The sequence below is a fragment of the Bombus terrestris genome, chromosome 1 (assembly GCF_910591885.1).
Source record: "Bombus terrestris chromosome 1, iyBomTerr1.2, whole genome shotgun sequence".
In the NCBI taxonomy this organism is placed as follows: domain Eukaryota; kingdom Metazoa; phylum Arthropoda; class Insecta; order Hymenoptera; family Apidae; genus Bombus; species Bombus terrestris.
The window spans coordinates 6,106,410-6,122,150 of record NC_063269.1 but is presented as its reverse complement, the minus strand read 5'-3'; the positions used below and the strand labels follow the sequence as shown (position 1 = coordinate 6,122,150).

The 15,741-nt window shown below is 45.1% G+C and overlaps 1 protein-coding gene across 9 annotated transcripts in view; it reads right to left on the bottom strand.

Annotated features, from left to right (window-relative positions):
- The window catches only part of LOC100644319 (potassium voltage-gated channel protein Shal), a 116,664-nt gene that overhangs the window by 15,972 nt on the left and 84,951 nt on the right, over positions 1-15,741 (bottom strand). For 3 of the 9 annotated variants that reach the window (XM_048406713.1, XM_048406721.1, XM_048406722.1), the window contains 2 exons: positions 10,744-11,039; positions 364-6,609 (listed from right to left, as the gene is read on the bottom strand). The exons of 1 other annotated variant lie outside the window; for it this stretch is intronic. In XM_048406713.1, coding sequence (XP_048262670.1) covers positions 10,896-11,039 — 144 coding nt within the window. In that variant the 3' untranslated portion in view covers positions 364-6,609; positions 10,744-10,895. Of the gene's footprint in view, positions 1-363; positions 10,504-10,743; positions 11,040-15,371; positions 15,486-15,741 lie in introns of those variants that run through there. 5 more of the 9 variants (XM_048406736.1, XM_048406752.1, XM_048406719.1 and 2 more) reach the window with 4 other exon arrangements.

Genomic DNA, 15,741 nt, shown 5'->3' with positions numbered 1-15,741 from the left:
TCCGTGTTTTCTTTTCGTTACCCGCTGCTACAATTCGACAGTGGGACACGGGGACGCGCGGGCTCGACGAACGAATCGCGGGAAGTTCGCCGACACTCTTGGGATGAACGATGGTTAGAGGCGTGATCGGAGATGGAGTGTTTGATGGATCGAACGAACTGGCAGTATTGGAAAATTTGGTTTTCCTTTTAGCCCGTAGCGTCAAGGGTACTAAGCGAAGAAGTCTGTTTCACTCTTTTCCTTTCTTTTTTTTTCGTTTGTTTGATCGGTTCGTCGATTATTCGATAGATAAGAAATTAATTTAATCGCGCGAGATTCGCGAGACGAAACGTCGTACGAACGGAATGAAGGGACTCTAGCGTGTTAAATATGAATTTCAATTTATTTTTCACTTTTGAGTAAGGCGTGGAAGCTACCGAAGACGGACAACACCATCGGCTAAAACGTCTTCATCCCGTTCCTAGTTACAACTATCGGGTGTACTTGTTACAACGTGCCGGCGCTTGACCGCTGTCGATAAATCGTCTTTCCAACTACCTTTCCATTTTTTTCTCTTTTATTCTTTTACTTCTCCGTCCACTTATTACGTATGTATATTTATTTATTCATTTATTTATTTATTTATATATATATATATAGATTTTTCTCCTTTGTTTTTTTATCTGTTTCTCTCTGTTCTCTTTACTCCATCTTTTTTTTTTACAGTTGTACGATTAAAAATATCGTTATTGCCAAGTATGATCGATAACACGGTGCGTAACCCCGAGCCTCTGACCGGAGAGACAATTGTCCTCGTGTCCGCTTAGGAAACTAAAGTTAGTGCATCGGAAACTAGACGTTTGCGCGACACCGCTCGACGAACACTATCGTCGCGTTTCTTTCCCCTGGAGTTTCCATCGTCTTTGTCCCTTTTCGATTCTTTCTCAGCGACGTTTCTTTACACGAGGCTACGAAAACAGTCAGGATGATCGCTTTCCTTTCGAACTTCCCGTGATTCTACCTCGCTGATCGTTCTTCTCGCGTGAAAACTTCGATTAGAAGAACGCTCGACAGTTTTATGTTCGATCGAACGATTCGAGGATTAATTAAAATTCGTGGAACTAACGGGATCAGAAACGTTCGAAGGAGAAGCGACCCCCTTGTTCGATCGGTTTTAAGAAAAATATACAAATAAGAAGGGAACTTCGAGGAACTCGGTGTCCGGCGCAGGTCTCTGCGTTGCGACGATCCTCGAATCACCGGCGGTCTATTCTCGTTTCCAATCTGGCTCGATTAATCGTCGCTCGATTACATAAACTGTCTAGTCACGACCGGGAGAGGGAACTTTGAAATTGATTGCAACCTACATGCGTTGAGAAACTGTAAGAGCTTTAGTTTCACGAGGGACACGTGTCCAGGAACTGGTGAATCTCGGTAAAAGTTTCAATAACGGCAGGATAGTTTATAGAAATGTACATCTTTACGTTGCATGTCACACTGTTGCGAGTAAACTTATGAAACATCGAGAAATCCACTAAAATTATTTATTACGCGATCGTGAAACTTTTCTAAGAATTATCGAACATCGAGACGAACTTGGAAAAACCATCGTTTAAAATTAACGTAGCTTCTAGAATTTTCATCTTCGCACAGCTATTCGTTCTCAATCTTTCACCGTCGGTTTCTCAACGCTTTCGCGTAACGCAAGATTCGCCCGTGAATCTACTTCGCTCGTTGCAAATGAACAGAAATTTCGTATTCATTGGATAATTTCCCGCGGCTGGAAAACCTGGAAGTTTGGTTTCGCAGGCTCGATCTCCCGGTCGAACGGCGTGAATCGCAATCACGGTGGAGCGTGTCAGGAACATTGGCCGATCCTGCTACGCTCGCAGGTCCTGTGGACGGTGTCCTGATTACAAAAGGATCGCTTTTTCCGTTCACGATGCAAAAGCAAGTCCACCGGAGGGACCGGCGGAGAGGGTGGCTCTTTTAATCGGCGCGAAACAAAGCGGAAGCAGCACGGCTGATCGATCGAACCGCTCGAATTCAGTCGCCTTTGATGTTCGCGCCACGGTTCATTCAGTTTCCTTCGGTTCCTCTCGCACCGAAGGAAAATCGCGTTGGTTTTTCCATTGGTTGTGCGAGCCGAAAGTGCCCGCTTCTTTCTCTTTGTGTCGATTACATTTACCGAGAACGATCGATTCGAACGCGTGTTCGGAACGCAGGATTTTGTTGGATCGGGCGTTGCAGCATTGACGGAGTTATCACAGGGGAATAAATCGCTGAATATCGATCAATATATAGATTTCAAAAAGAATACGGACGCTTGTTCTTTGTTAGAGCAAATTGCTATTATCTTTAGCGGTAGATTACGATGTATAATAGGCAAAACCGTGGCAATGGTTTAGCGATAAAGAGTAGAACCCTCTGTGGCGTGTCCCTCCGGAAACATCGCGGGATAGCTCTCCGTCAGGACTTCGGAGCGACGAAAGAAGACGAACAAAGGTCGGACGAGCGTATGTGGACGCGAATCGTATCGCTCGTCGCGCCAGTTCGCCTCGCCTTAAACTCTTATTAAAGTTATTACGCGTCTCATCGGAAAAATTGGCAGTACGGTAGTGAATTGAAAGACTCGTTATTCATGTTCCTAGCTTCCCTCGATCGCGTGTTCCCTCGATCTTCTTGTTCCTTGTGCACCACAAAGCGAATAAAAAGAGGTAATGTGTAAAGATCATCGGAACAATCGCAGAAAATAAACAATAATGTCAAATAACAGAGATACTTTTCTCTTCCTCTCTTTCCATTTTGTAAATATAAAGACCGTCGTATTCCACTATAGGAAGCAGAGAATGTCAAGCAGCTTTTTCCTCGGTGCACACGCATCACGAGAGTCACCGTTTCATCCCCTTTATTTTCTTTTATTCCTCGAAAATTGCTTGCATAGAGCTCGGCTCGAGACCGATCGATTAGCCGGTGAATTGGCCGGCAACGGCAGCGCCGACGCGATTTCCGGCTAACGCCACGAGAAACCACGGGGAGGAAATCAACGAACCAGGGACTCCCGACGATCCGTAATCGAAATCGAAGACCGAGCAGAAAAGGTTCGCGAGCGACCCTTGCCGAATCGGAAAATCTCCGTGCATCGCTGCGTCGCGAACCGGAAGTAAAAACGCGATAACTCGCCAACAACGACAGACTAATTAGTTCCGGCAAATTAATCTCTAAATAACTCGCGCACGCTGCTACGTTTTTTTATCGATTTTTATTTTCTATGCTTTCTTCTCTCTTTTTTTTTTATTCCTCGTTCTTTTACCGAGTTTCCCGAGCAATTTCGTGCTGGCAAAGGCAACATGGCGTCGAAGCTTAACCCGGACAGCCATTTTTCTCGACCAACAAATTGGGTACGTCATATTTGTTATATTTATTTCTTTTTCTTGCTTTTCCTTAAATTTATTAGAATCTTTCTAAGACAAGAAAGGAATAAAAAAATGTACGATAACATCGAGGGATCGTTATAATTTAAGTGTTGCGAGAGAGAGGTATTATGTTTAAATTCGGATTAAGCTCGAGCCATCGTTTTGCTACGTTCGATTTCTTCGTAGCATTAACCTTACACTCTTTTCTCTATTTTTCCTTCTCTCTAGTTTTTCATTCGCTTTTTAATACGCGATCTCGTGATACAACTGCAGCTCTTTGGACGACAAAGGACCTGACACATTATTCTCGATTATCTCTACGATCATATTAATATAATGTAATAATCTTCTTTTTTTTTTCTTTTTTATTTACTTAGATTCACGTTTACGTCTTTTTTTTTGTCCGTGAACCACCGAGCCGCACCTCTGACGATGCATTTTTCGCATTCTATGTTAATAACTTCCTGACCTCGCTAATATTCTCCCTTTTCCCCTTTTCGCTTCAACGTTGAAAATAGTTTGTTCTACATTTTTCTTATTTTCGGCTACGCGGTTCGAAGAATTCCGCCGCACTTGACTTTAATCTGTATCGTGATGCTTCCATGCGCATAGCCACCGTGGATGAAAATTAATAAAATAAAAAATCCTCCCTTCCTTTGTTCCCTTTCCGTTCCACTTTCGATTTTCAAGAGTATTTTCAGCAACCAAAACACGCGTACCCTCGTTCATCTAAAATTAGCTAATATTTAACACCTAAATTAGAGTTTAAAGAAGGGTTGGGCTCGGTGGTTCACGAGGGTTGGTCTCCCACGCACTCAGGCACGCATTCTAGTTTTTGAAAGTTGATTTAGAATTTGTTTTATTGCGCGACGCGAGGGTGCTGCAAGTTTGTATGTGTACGTGTGTATATGATTAGTAATATGTGTTAATATGTCCTCCTGACGTACTTCCTCTCGTTCCGACGTATTTACGTTCGTGTGCGCGTGTGTGTACGTATGTGTGTATGTTTACCTGTAGAATATATCTGTATATCCTTATGTATATATATAATATATTCCTTTTCTTATTTTCATTTATCATATTATATATATATATATATATATCCTCTCTGTCTCTTTTATTTTCTCTGCTTTTGGTTTCTTTTTGTTCTCTTTTGTTCGTCTTCGCTCCGTTAGATCGTTTACAATTAATTACAAAGTTAATTACAGACAACACGAGACTCCTCCCGTGCCTCCCACGATTATTTACAGCGTCGTTTAAATTAAAACACACCGATTCTTCGTAGCCTATTGTCGCCCGAGAGAAGGTTCCTGCGAAGTTCTGACGTTGTTTCATCCCCCGAGATAAACGAGGTTCGACCGTGGATTCGCTGGACCCACCCTTCCATCCCCATATTTCTTCCAATCTCTCCCTTTATAATTACGAATTGCGGTAGAATTAAAAAAATTGGCTCGTTCACTTTCGATATCCGACAACGATTCCGAACAAGTGCAGCTGAAGCGCAACGATTCCACAATCGACTCCCGTTGATTATTCGAATCGGCTGTTCGATCGACAAATCTATCAACTAGGGAAAAAAAGAACGAAAACTGTACTCGTCGAAGAGTTTTGAAAGAACGAGGGCATCATCTTACTTTATTTAGAGTATCAAGGTACGCGGTCCCTAGCGAACGCTCGCGATCGTTTCTCGTCGATCTCACCCATCCCCGATACTAGAAGGGCACCAGCGAATACGAGAATTCTACGTGGATACCATTCGAAAACTCTACTCGTTTCATCGTTCTTACGTTTTACGATCGTGATCGTAAAATTACGATATTTCTTTCTGCTCTGTTATATTTCTCTTTTTATATCCGCCTCGACGAATCGATCGATCATCGTGGTCGTTTCGCGTACCCTTAAAATGTATCGTTCGCTAACTTAAACCTAGCGAGTTAAGAGACTCCTTATAAGAAACTGCGTACGTACGTTTCAAGGATCGATCGAATTTCTCTCGCTTTCGCGAAGACATTTTTAAAAATCGAATTTATCCTTATAACTAGAAGGGACGTTCTTTCCTCTCTCTCTCTCTCTCTCTCTCTCTCTCTCATTCTCTCTCTAACTTTCTCTCTCTCTTTCTCTCTCTCTAACTCTCTCTCTCTCTAAAGAATTACGACGACTCGTAAGAGTTGGAACGATCATAAACGACGGTTGATCGTTCGCTTTCTCTGTCGCCTGGATCGTTCGTTTAAGATCGCTGATACGATTCTTTGACACCGTCCTTCCTCTCGATTATTTCGGCCCGGAGCTTCCGGCTACTTTTTCGCTGCGAGAAGCGTCCATTCGAAAGAGGAAGTTCCGACGACGTCCTTCTTGGAAACGTACCAAGAAAGATGCTGTGAAAGAGCGCAAAGGAACGGGGAAAGTGAGCGTTTCGTTGGAACGATGCGAACGAAACTCGATCGACCGATCTATATGGCGACTACGCTCGTTTCCCGGTCGGATTGATGGACGCGCGCGTTGCGGAAATAACGAGGCGGCTGGAACGCGCGCCAGTTGCGCCGGAAATCAGCGAGTCGCGCGGCATTTTCTGCCGATCGGCTGGAAATTGAAAAAGCTCCTTTCCAAAGCGAGAACAGGAGGCAAAGTCGATCAACGTGCACGCATCGACGAATCGTTTTTCACCAGCGTCCGATTTCACGGCGTTCCGGTTCGGATACGTTCGTTCTTCTTTCCTCGTTTTTCTTTCCGTTTTGTTCCAACGGCGTCGCGCCTCGTGTTCTCGGGCGGAAAGAGGCGCAGCTAACGCGGTACGAGACGGGACTAAAATCCATCGATGCACGTATCTCGCGAGCGAAAACAGAAAGGAGAAGGCGCGTGTGCGTGCATTCGCGAATCTTCGTCCTCGAAAACACGAAGAATTCCGGCTTCGATCGTTGGCGGGAAGTCCTCTTCTTCGCGTTCCTCCGGTTTCGTGTCTTCCGTCCAGCTTCGAGTCGCGCGGAATACTTGCCCTTCGAGAACGTGCGGCTTCCGTCCTCCTCGAGGACGTCGTGGATCGTCGTCGATCCTTCAATGTTCTGCGTTCGTTGAACGTTTGTTTGCTTTATAGTTTTCTCTTTCACAGTGACTCCGTGGAAACTCTCTCTCTTTCTCTCTCTTTGTTTCTCATGGTAAATGGTGGCGCCTGCCATTCCAGGCGCCATCGATTCTCGCGTCTGTCTCTGCTTTCTTACTGAAATTAAAAGCGCCCTGATACACTGCATTCGCGCTTAAGTCGCGGTCGTTCGAAAGATCGATCGAGGTGCCGGACTGTCGATGAAAATCCACGCTCGAAAATCGTCACTCTTCGTTCGCATAATTTTCCACTCTCGAGAGTTCTACTGGTGGTTGAGATCGTGGTACGAATTTATACTTGCTCCTAATTGCTTTCTTATTCCTCTTTGTTTGTTAAACAGGATGATACGAGAATTTTATACGAGTTATATTGAAAGAAATGAAGGGACGTTTAGCGATATTTACGGCATGAAAATAGAATCAGCGGACCGTTACGTTTCAAGAGAACAGCAGAAATTTTGTCAAAGTCATAAAGTCGAGAAGTATCACGGAGATAAGCATCCCGACGAAATCTCCCAGCACTTGGTCTTGGTCCAATCACTCTTACTTTACTATTCTAGGGCTAAGGGTGATGAAACAGGCTCGCTAGGGGAGAGAATCTTCTCCAAGGAGTTAAATTCAGGCTAAAAGAGCGTCGAGTATATTTCCCCTGAAAAAATCCCTCGGTTGGTTAACGTGTCTCGTGAAATCTCGACAAGATTGCCATTAAAAAGTCACGCCGTGTGACATCTCACTCGCGAAGCGTGCCAAATAGCCACGCGACCAACTTTCTTTTAGAACGAGTCCTTTGAAACCTCCTCCCGCTTCTTTGTACCTCGGCCAACCGTTCCTTTCAACATATCTATCGTTTAACGGAATTTATTGAAGAGAAAAACGTCGCGGAGAAGATTGAAATTCAATTTCACAGACCTGCACGAAGACTCGAGTTTCGTGAAACACGTCGTACAACGCGTTTCCGAAATCGTGCTGCGACCAGAAAAAAAACGATTCTTCGCGTAAAATTACGTCGAAAACGTGGAATCAGGTTTTCCCATACAGAGCTTCGTTTTGGAGAAAATCGAGTTTGAATATTCGTGGAATACGCGCGCACTCAACTAGCCGCAACCTGTTTGGTTTCTCCAGTCTGGTTAGCCATCGTTACTTTCATTTACGTTTACGAACAACGACGAAACTTCAAAAATCCCAAGCTTCGGACGCGAAAAATTCGAATCGTCAAAGGCTGAGAAAAAAAAACACGCGATAAAAATTTCATTTGCAGCGTCAAAGAAAGAAACAGAAAAAAGAGACAAAAAAGAAACAAAGGAAAAAGAAAATAGAAAAAAAATGACGAGTAGGCGCGTGTCTCGCATCCGTTACCCGGTCGTTGGTTCGAGCTTATTGTTCGCGACGTTTCAGGAAGCCAGAAAAGTTGGCGCGCGCGGCAACTAGGCCTCCTTTGAAACTCGGTCACGGCGCCTCGGAGAAAAAGGAAGAAGAAAAGCCCGTGCGAACGAAGAAGAACCGATTGTTGGGCTAAGAACAGGCCTGGCAAAACGGATCCCGCCTCACCCCGCCTCCCCCTTGTGCAGTGTGTAGAGCACGAAAAAGGAGAGCGGCTGGTGGACTCGAGAGTGTCCCCGACTGTAAGTGAAACCTTTCGTCTCTCGCGAAAGCGCTCGTGCCGCTGACGACTAACTTATCCGCGCGAAAGAAAAAGCCACCGATGGAAATAACACACTCGACCGGCGGTCGGTGTCTCCCGCGAACCTGATCGATATCTAAAGCTGGATTGCTGGCGCCTGCCTATCTCCGAGTGCTCGGCCTGAAAGCTAAAGAAGAACTCGCGTACAGTTCGTTGGTTGCTTCGAACCACACTGCATGTTATTTAATATTTAGCTACCTCGCGCTTTAATAAACAACGATCGGACAGTTTCGCATGATTGAAGGTAACTACGGTCGTTACACGATTCGCTCGATCACGTTAAAAGAATAACGACCAGTGTGCGGCCAGTCTTTACACGCTTAGATAAGATAATACCCGATTATCAAGCCCGTGAAATATAGATCTCGAGTGGCGGCAGAAACTAGCCCGAGAAGGGTAAACAAGTGTTGCAGCAAGGGTGAATAACACGGCCACCTGTCCACCACTACGATCTCAAGATTCTTCCTAATTAAAACGTTCAAGCATTTCGAGGATCCTCCAAGTTGGCAGGAGGTCGACAGGTATTTTACTCAGACCGAGGAAATGCCTCTCTCGCGTGGTCTGTCTCTGTGTTTGCCTTTGCAATCGGCGTTCAACTGTCGCAACACCGCGTGAATCGTAAACCCTTGACAAAGGCCTCGTTGCGGCCCCCATCGCCACGACACAGCATAGCGCCACGCTGTGCAAAGAAATACGGTCGGCAAACAAACGACGCGAGACACGGCGTAAGTCGTGTAGCGTTTGGAACGCTTTCGCGATTCGAACAAGGATGAGGAAACCGTAGGAATGCATGGGAAGGAGCGGAGGGTAGGGCTTTTCTCTTGTGCAAATTTGCCTTCGACCTCGTTTCGCAGATCAGGGCCACCTTCTGCGTGCTCGTCGCTCTTCAACCGACCGCTCGAACTCTCTAACCAGCGATATTCGAGTAACGCGCTCTGCCTGATCGATCATTGGCCGATTCATCCACTTCGCAGTCGGCTCGAACCGGAAACCGGGTCGAATCACGGCTTATCGGCCAACCCGAATTACGCTGTAAACGCGATTAAACGAAAAGTCGAGAGGCTCGCCGGTATACCCTGGCAAGCGAGAAGCCTCGTTCCCGACCGATAAATCTCGGCTGGCGAATTTCCATGCTCGACGAGTGGAAATTTTCATGGATCGACGAGAATCCGAAAATCGGTAGAAGAGATGAGTGTAATCGAGTAATCGGTAAGCGTTTAAGGAAAATAATAGACGGCAGTTTGATTTAGTTTGACTCCGATCCGCCAAAAATTGATCTACATAGAGTTTCGGCTAAAAGGCTACAGACAAAGGTAAGATAAATCCAATTTCGTAACCGACCAGGTGTGGATATTTGACTGTCGAAGGTGGTGCAAGCCTGGTAACCTCCGACCCCGCTGTTTTGATCTCTGAATAAACGTGACCAGGCGTTTCATCTTCGAAATGAACGGCGAAACTCGTAGCCAGCGGTCGCTTTCAAAGCTGCTTTGTGCCGTTTTCAGAATATCCTGACGAAAGCTGCGCTAATGTTGACTCACGGTCATCTACAAAGCCTCCGTGAGTGAACCGGAAGTCCGCTAGTCCATTGCAAACGTACTCTCGTTCTTCGATACGTGGTGAATCACGAAGCTAGCTTCTAAAATTCCCACTCGTGTCTATTTAACGTGGATCCATCTCTTTGCTAGCGTCCGAAATCAGGAAGTGCGCGTAGTTTGATAGATTTAAACAATCTATTTCAATTTCCTCGTTCTCAACCAGCCTTCTCTTCGAGAGTCAGGCACCTCGATCTTGATGTTTCTTCGATGATAAGAGCGAGCCTCGATGCGTCTTCGTGAACGAACGGTAAGCTCTCTAGGCTGGGTAGAGCGATAAAGCTTGATCAACGTCGAGGAAGGGCGGTAGATTTAAGAGGACGAGCCTCGCTAAATCCTAGTCGCAACCGCGACGCTAAGCCTGCCAGCAGCCAGACGAACCTCGAACACGAGATCGATTCCGAGGACCGGAGGTAACGCGGCTGACTTGCGTCGCGACGCACCACCTGCTTCCTCGTTGCGGCACATGCAAACAGAACGGGGAATAGAGATCTGCAACTAACGATAAATACTCGGCCTAAATGCGCTAGATGCTACCCAGAGGACGACGTTTTCTCATTCTCTCGCTTTCTCTCTCTCCTTTTTTTCTCTGTTCTCAACGGACGAAGAATATTTCGGTTAAGTGAGAATAGAGTCATCGAAAGTAGTCGCCGAGAGACGAATACCTTTACGTCGTTGTACAAACACGAAGAACAAAACTATGTCAGGCTATTTCCGGTGACTATCTGTCGATCGTCAGCTGCAAATAACGTAATGGTTAAGAGAAGTCGTTGACGAAGACGCGGACCGCCGGAAGTAGTCCTGAAATTGAATGTTGTCTCGCGTATCTTCGAGACCAGCGCATCGTTTAAATTCTTGAAATTCCGTGTCACGTTGCCGGAAGACTCGAACATCCTATTACGATGTCGCGGACTACTTCCGGCTGATCACGAGGCGGCAAAAGCACCCGTCGATTAAAAGATCGTGAATGCAGGCTCACCGTTCTTCCGGCCAGTCGGCCATTGTTCTTTCATCGAGTAGAAGAGGAGGACGGTGATGGTGTTTGTTAAAGGTGATATTATTATTGTTTTTTTTTTTCTTTTTTGTTCATAATAGCGGATATGGTGATCGTGATTGGTCTCGGTGATCGACTCAAGCGGTCTCCGATACCGGAAGCGGTGGCTGTCCACCGGAAGTAGTCATGGCAGGCGCGGTGTTGGTGGTGGTGGTGGTTGGGACCGGAAGTGGCTGTAGGGCCTGCATGTCACAGGTGTGGGAACCGCGCTTCTTTAGGTCCTGGAACAATTCGTATTTCGGATATGTTTCAATTTAGATTCTTCGTCCATCTACGTGTCTTCTTGCTTGCCCCCTTTTTCACTCGCTCTCACTCTCATTTTCTCCATCCTTTCTTCGCGAGACTCTCGACGAATCTCTCGTTTCTTTCACATTCATTTCCTTTCATTTGTTCCGTACCATTTCTTTACTCTCTCCTACATTCTCTCCCTTTCGATCATTCGTTTCAAGCACGCTTCCTTTCTCGCTCTCGTTCATTCTACCGTCTTTTCTCTTTCTACGTTTCTAGAGTAACTATTTATAATCGAAAATATAATCGTAAAGGCGTGTTAACACTACTTTCTACGTTTCCTCCCTCTCCCACCCCCTCTCCTTCTCTCTTTCTCTCTTTTTCAACGACGTTTATCCGCTTGTACACTTCCTGTCTGCGTTATTGTCTCAAGCTCCTCGAGTACAGTGATCCCTTCCGTTTCTCTTTAGACTTCGACACAAGAACGCAAAAGTTCTCAATCTCTAAATCTCTCGAGACCGAACAAGCTACCTCTGGCAGATAGTTTTCGGATGAAATGGAATGTGAGAGAGATGCGATCTCGCGTGACGTTACGCCTCGTGGCATCGACTGAATTTCGAGCGATGGATCTCTTTTTCATCGCGAACTACAGTCTTGTAAAACATGGCAAAGAATCGTTAGAACGTTCAAGAATTCGCGGACAAAGAAAAAAAGAAAAGAAAAAGATAAAAAAAAAAGAGAGGCGAAGTTCCACGACACCACGAAGGTCGATTTCCGGTTGTGTATAGAGTATCGCGAGGCTAAAGATCGCGTACGAACGAGCGAAGAGAGATGTCGAGAGGAAGGGGGTAGAATGAAAGAGGCACGCGGGCCACGTGCAAATGCAATTCAGAGAGAAACAGAAAGTTCATGCGAAAAGAAGATACAGTGAGAAACAAGAAAACCACCATAAGAATGAGAGATCGAAAAAGCGGAACAACTTGGTGCTACCGACACAGAGATACAGTTTCAACAAAAACAACAATCAGAATATGTATAATACGTATTATGTATATCGAAACAAAGGAAATGGTAACAGTGATACAACAATAGCAATAAGAACAAGAAACGTTTACAATTAAACTGAGTGAATGGAAACAGATAGTATCCGTGTGTGAAAGAATGTGCGCTGCTATGGAGATAAAAGGGTGGAACGATCGATTCATAAAGAAACATGCCAGGTGCAATAAGAACGATCCTTTCGACAAGCCATTAATTGCAATACGTCTGTGACTTTGATTCGTCTCAACGCTGGTGTTCATTGGAACGACGCGTTTTCTGTTTTCGCAACGAATCCTCCTTCAATTCGTACGAATACTCGTACTTTCTCCGAATCTACTCACGTGCGTAGTGTATTTTCTGACATTTTTATCGTTCTCTTTTTCTTCCTTCTTTTTCTTTCTTTTTTAATTCAAAGAATTACAAATCGTAAAGGACGATTTGGAAGAATAATCGTTGCTTTATCAGTTTTGACGTCAAACAGAAACGCATCTACGATACGGTGCATTGCATACAAGTGCATTGAAATTTGCTCTGAGGATGTGATACATACGTCGAAGCTTCGTCACAGCGCTCGGTAGTCTGCTGAATATTTTTCGGGCGTGTGCGAAAATAATAAGCGGATCTGTTTATCGGCGAAGCTTTCGGTTTGGCTCGCTTTATTTCTCACATCTCTTACTCATCGTAACGAATTTCTCGAGTCAAGCGTCTTCAGAGTACGCGTTCGAATCGATTTCTCGAATCGATAAAAAAGGCGATTAATCGTCGGTCCTTTACAACGATGAATTCGTTTATGGTCCCTAGTCTCTTAGTATGTCTTCGTTTCTCAACCTCATACGTCTTCTATAGTTAATTTAAAAACGCGTTCGAACCAGGAACCATAGAATCCATCATCATCGGCCTCCGACAGTAGCGCTAGGTTAAGAAATAATAAAAGGAAACTTCTTTGATGTATTCATCGACGATATGAAAGTCCTATAGAAGCCTACGATCCAATAGACAAGGTTCTGCTCGTAAATAAAAAACGGGGACAGAAGCGGAAAAAAGGCAAGTCGACGCGTCCTCATTGACGGCTGCATGCAGACACCGTCGGATTTCCCGGGGAAAATTCGCCGACTACATCCGTACGCCGCAATGCGGTTCGTTCTCATCGTCGCACGTTCGTGCTGGTTCACGTCTTCCTACGACGTCGTTCGACAAGCGTCGTTAATCCTTTTCAACCGGCCTGTCCGAGATGTTCGTTCTTCCTGTCTAAGCGCCGCCTGCGACGCGGCTGCAACGGAGCAGCCTGAATTTAAGGCTCGTTCACGCGAGGAGAATCCACGTCGGTTAGTTTGCCGATATTATTAAATTACGTTCTAGACACTGATCAAACGGAGCTGTAAAGCCAAGTTAGAGAATTATACCGTAACATCAAAGCGAGATAGGTCACGCTAACGATAGTTGGCAATTTCTATTTGATATCGCGTGACGCAAACTTTATGCGAATCACTTTATACTGTGCAAAGTATCGCGTAATGCTTCCTATTACGCTAACGACGTTCACATTAACAACCTGACTCGGCCGAATTTAATATCCGAGTCCGACCGTCAAACGCATCGAACAGTGTCGTTGATCGTATAGAAAGATCAATAAGTTACTGCGACGATTAATATCTTGAATGTTTAATACGTTTTAGCGGTGACACGCGTGAAAACTGATTCGAATCAGGAAAATGCAAAGAACAGAAGAACGCGGAGGCGGAGAATAACAGAAAAATCTGTCGATAGTAAGATAAACACGAGTTCCTCGCGTGTACGAGCTTTAACAGAGGGTCACGTTGCTTCGTTTCGCCTGTGACGCACGAGACACGCGTGTTATTCTCTTTCGGTGGCACGTGCACGCGTTATTTCTGTTACGGCGGGCCAGGTTTATCGCGATTGATCGCGTTGGCTAGGCCGATGTTGCGAGCGAGCTCACGCAGTCTCGCAAGGGGCCAAGCAGACGTGTCGCTTTGCTTCTATCGCTAAATTTTCTGCGGTTGAATAATAAGATCGATACGATATGATACGGCTGCAAAAATTCAACGGGATATGGATAAAAAATAAATATGAAAGGCATCTAAGGCAGTGAAAATTCGTGTCTTGCAAATGAGAATTCTCCGATGATGTTTTGAAAGATAATGATATTGTGCGATACTTTAAGAGCTATGCGATTACTTTTAAAGCATAGAAGATAGAAATGAAGATGTAAGAAGATAATGGCAAAGGGTAATTAAATTTCAAGCCGTCGAGGCACGAACGAAATTCTCGACGAATTTCTCGTCACAAAGGAGCTACCGAGATAGCGAAAATCTAGAGTTCGTGATACGTCGACGCACACGCGATGCGCACGTTTGCGCAGGGTCGCGTGGCATTAGCACAATACAAGGAAAACGCATTAGAAGGGCGTGATTTCGCCCGACGTCTTCCCTGCGGCCGGGTACATTAATCATCGGTTGCTACGAGGCACGGATGAGACGGCTCGCTTATTAAAGCTGGCTGAAGCCATTAGTCGCTGTACGCACAGCGGAAACTTTAAAGAGAGCTTGATCATAAAATAAATCACGCGACTTAAAGGCTTCGAGACCGGTAAAAATTTCGAAACGAAAACGGAACGCTCGTTGAATATAAGATGTGGCGAAAGTCGATGAAAATGTAAAGGCGATGAAATATAAAACGATTCAAAGTTGTCGTTACGAAGTTAAATTTAAATTACTTTCGTACATCTACTCTGCTACACCCAGCGGATCTTTCTCGGTCTAATTATATTTTCTATGGTTAAAGGATTTTTAAAAGCATGGAAAATATGAAAAAAAAAAGAAACCGTTGTTGAAACATTACGAGAACACGAGTCTCTTTCTTCTTTCTTTTTTTAATTGAGAAAATTAGGCCGCCGAAGTCCGAAGACCGTGACAGAGTTAAATGAAACTGTATGTAATCGTAAAACGTACGAATCTCGCTTCATATCGTATCGATATCATTTTCTTCCATTTAACGAACAGCAATTCACGATATTTCTCCAATAAAACAGACAGCCGTCGTTTCTGCGAAACGTCACAGTGACACTTAAGAACGAAAGGAAGCGACGTATATATCTCGCGCGTCTTCGTCACGAACCCTTTGTCGCAACCTGCGTGTTTCTTCGTCCTTTTGAAAGTCCTGAAGGCGTGAGACTACGGACCGAACACAGGCTGCGAACAAAGGAAGAACGAGCGAATAGCGGACGTGACCGAAAGAAAAGCATGCGGCGTAAAAAGCGCGTAAACCTGCTTCACTGGAGGCATATATGATCTTCCCCGAGTTTAGCCTGATCCGTCTTCCGGATTCCTCTTTGCCGGTGAACGTTCCCTACTCGCTTCGGTTGTTTAAGCGCCAGGGTACTATAAAAACAGGCAGTATAAAGTATATTTGCCCCGCTCTCTCTTGCGTGTTCCGTGGCGATATAATTCCTAGCAACCTAGCCGCGATAGGAAGCTCGCTAAAGTAAAAGAAACTGGAGCTAGCAGTGGATTTTAAGCGACAACGGGTAGAGAGGGCACTTAGAGTGGGCGGAAAGGGTGGATAAACCGGATGATCACGAATACACGAGTTCTATTTGGATGCAGACAGATGTGGGACCAAAGAGGGAAGCGAAGA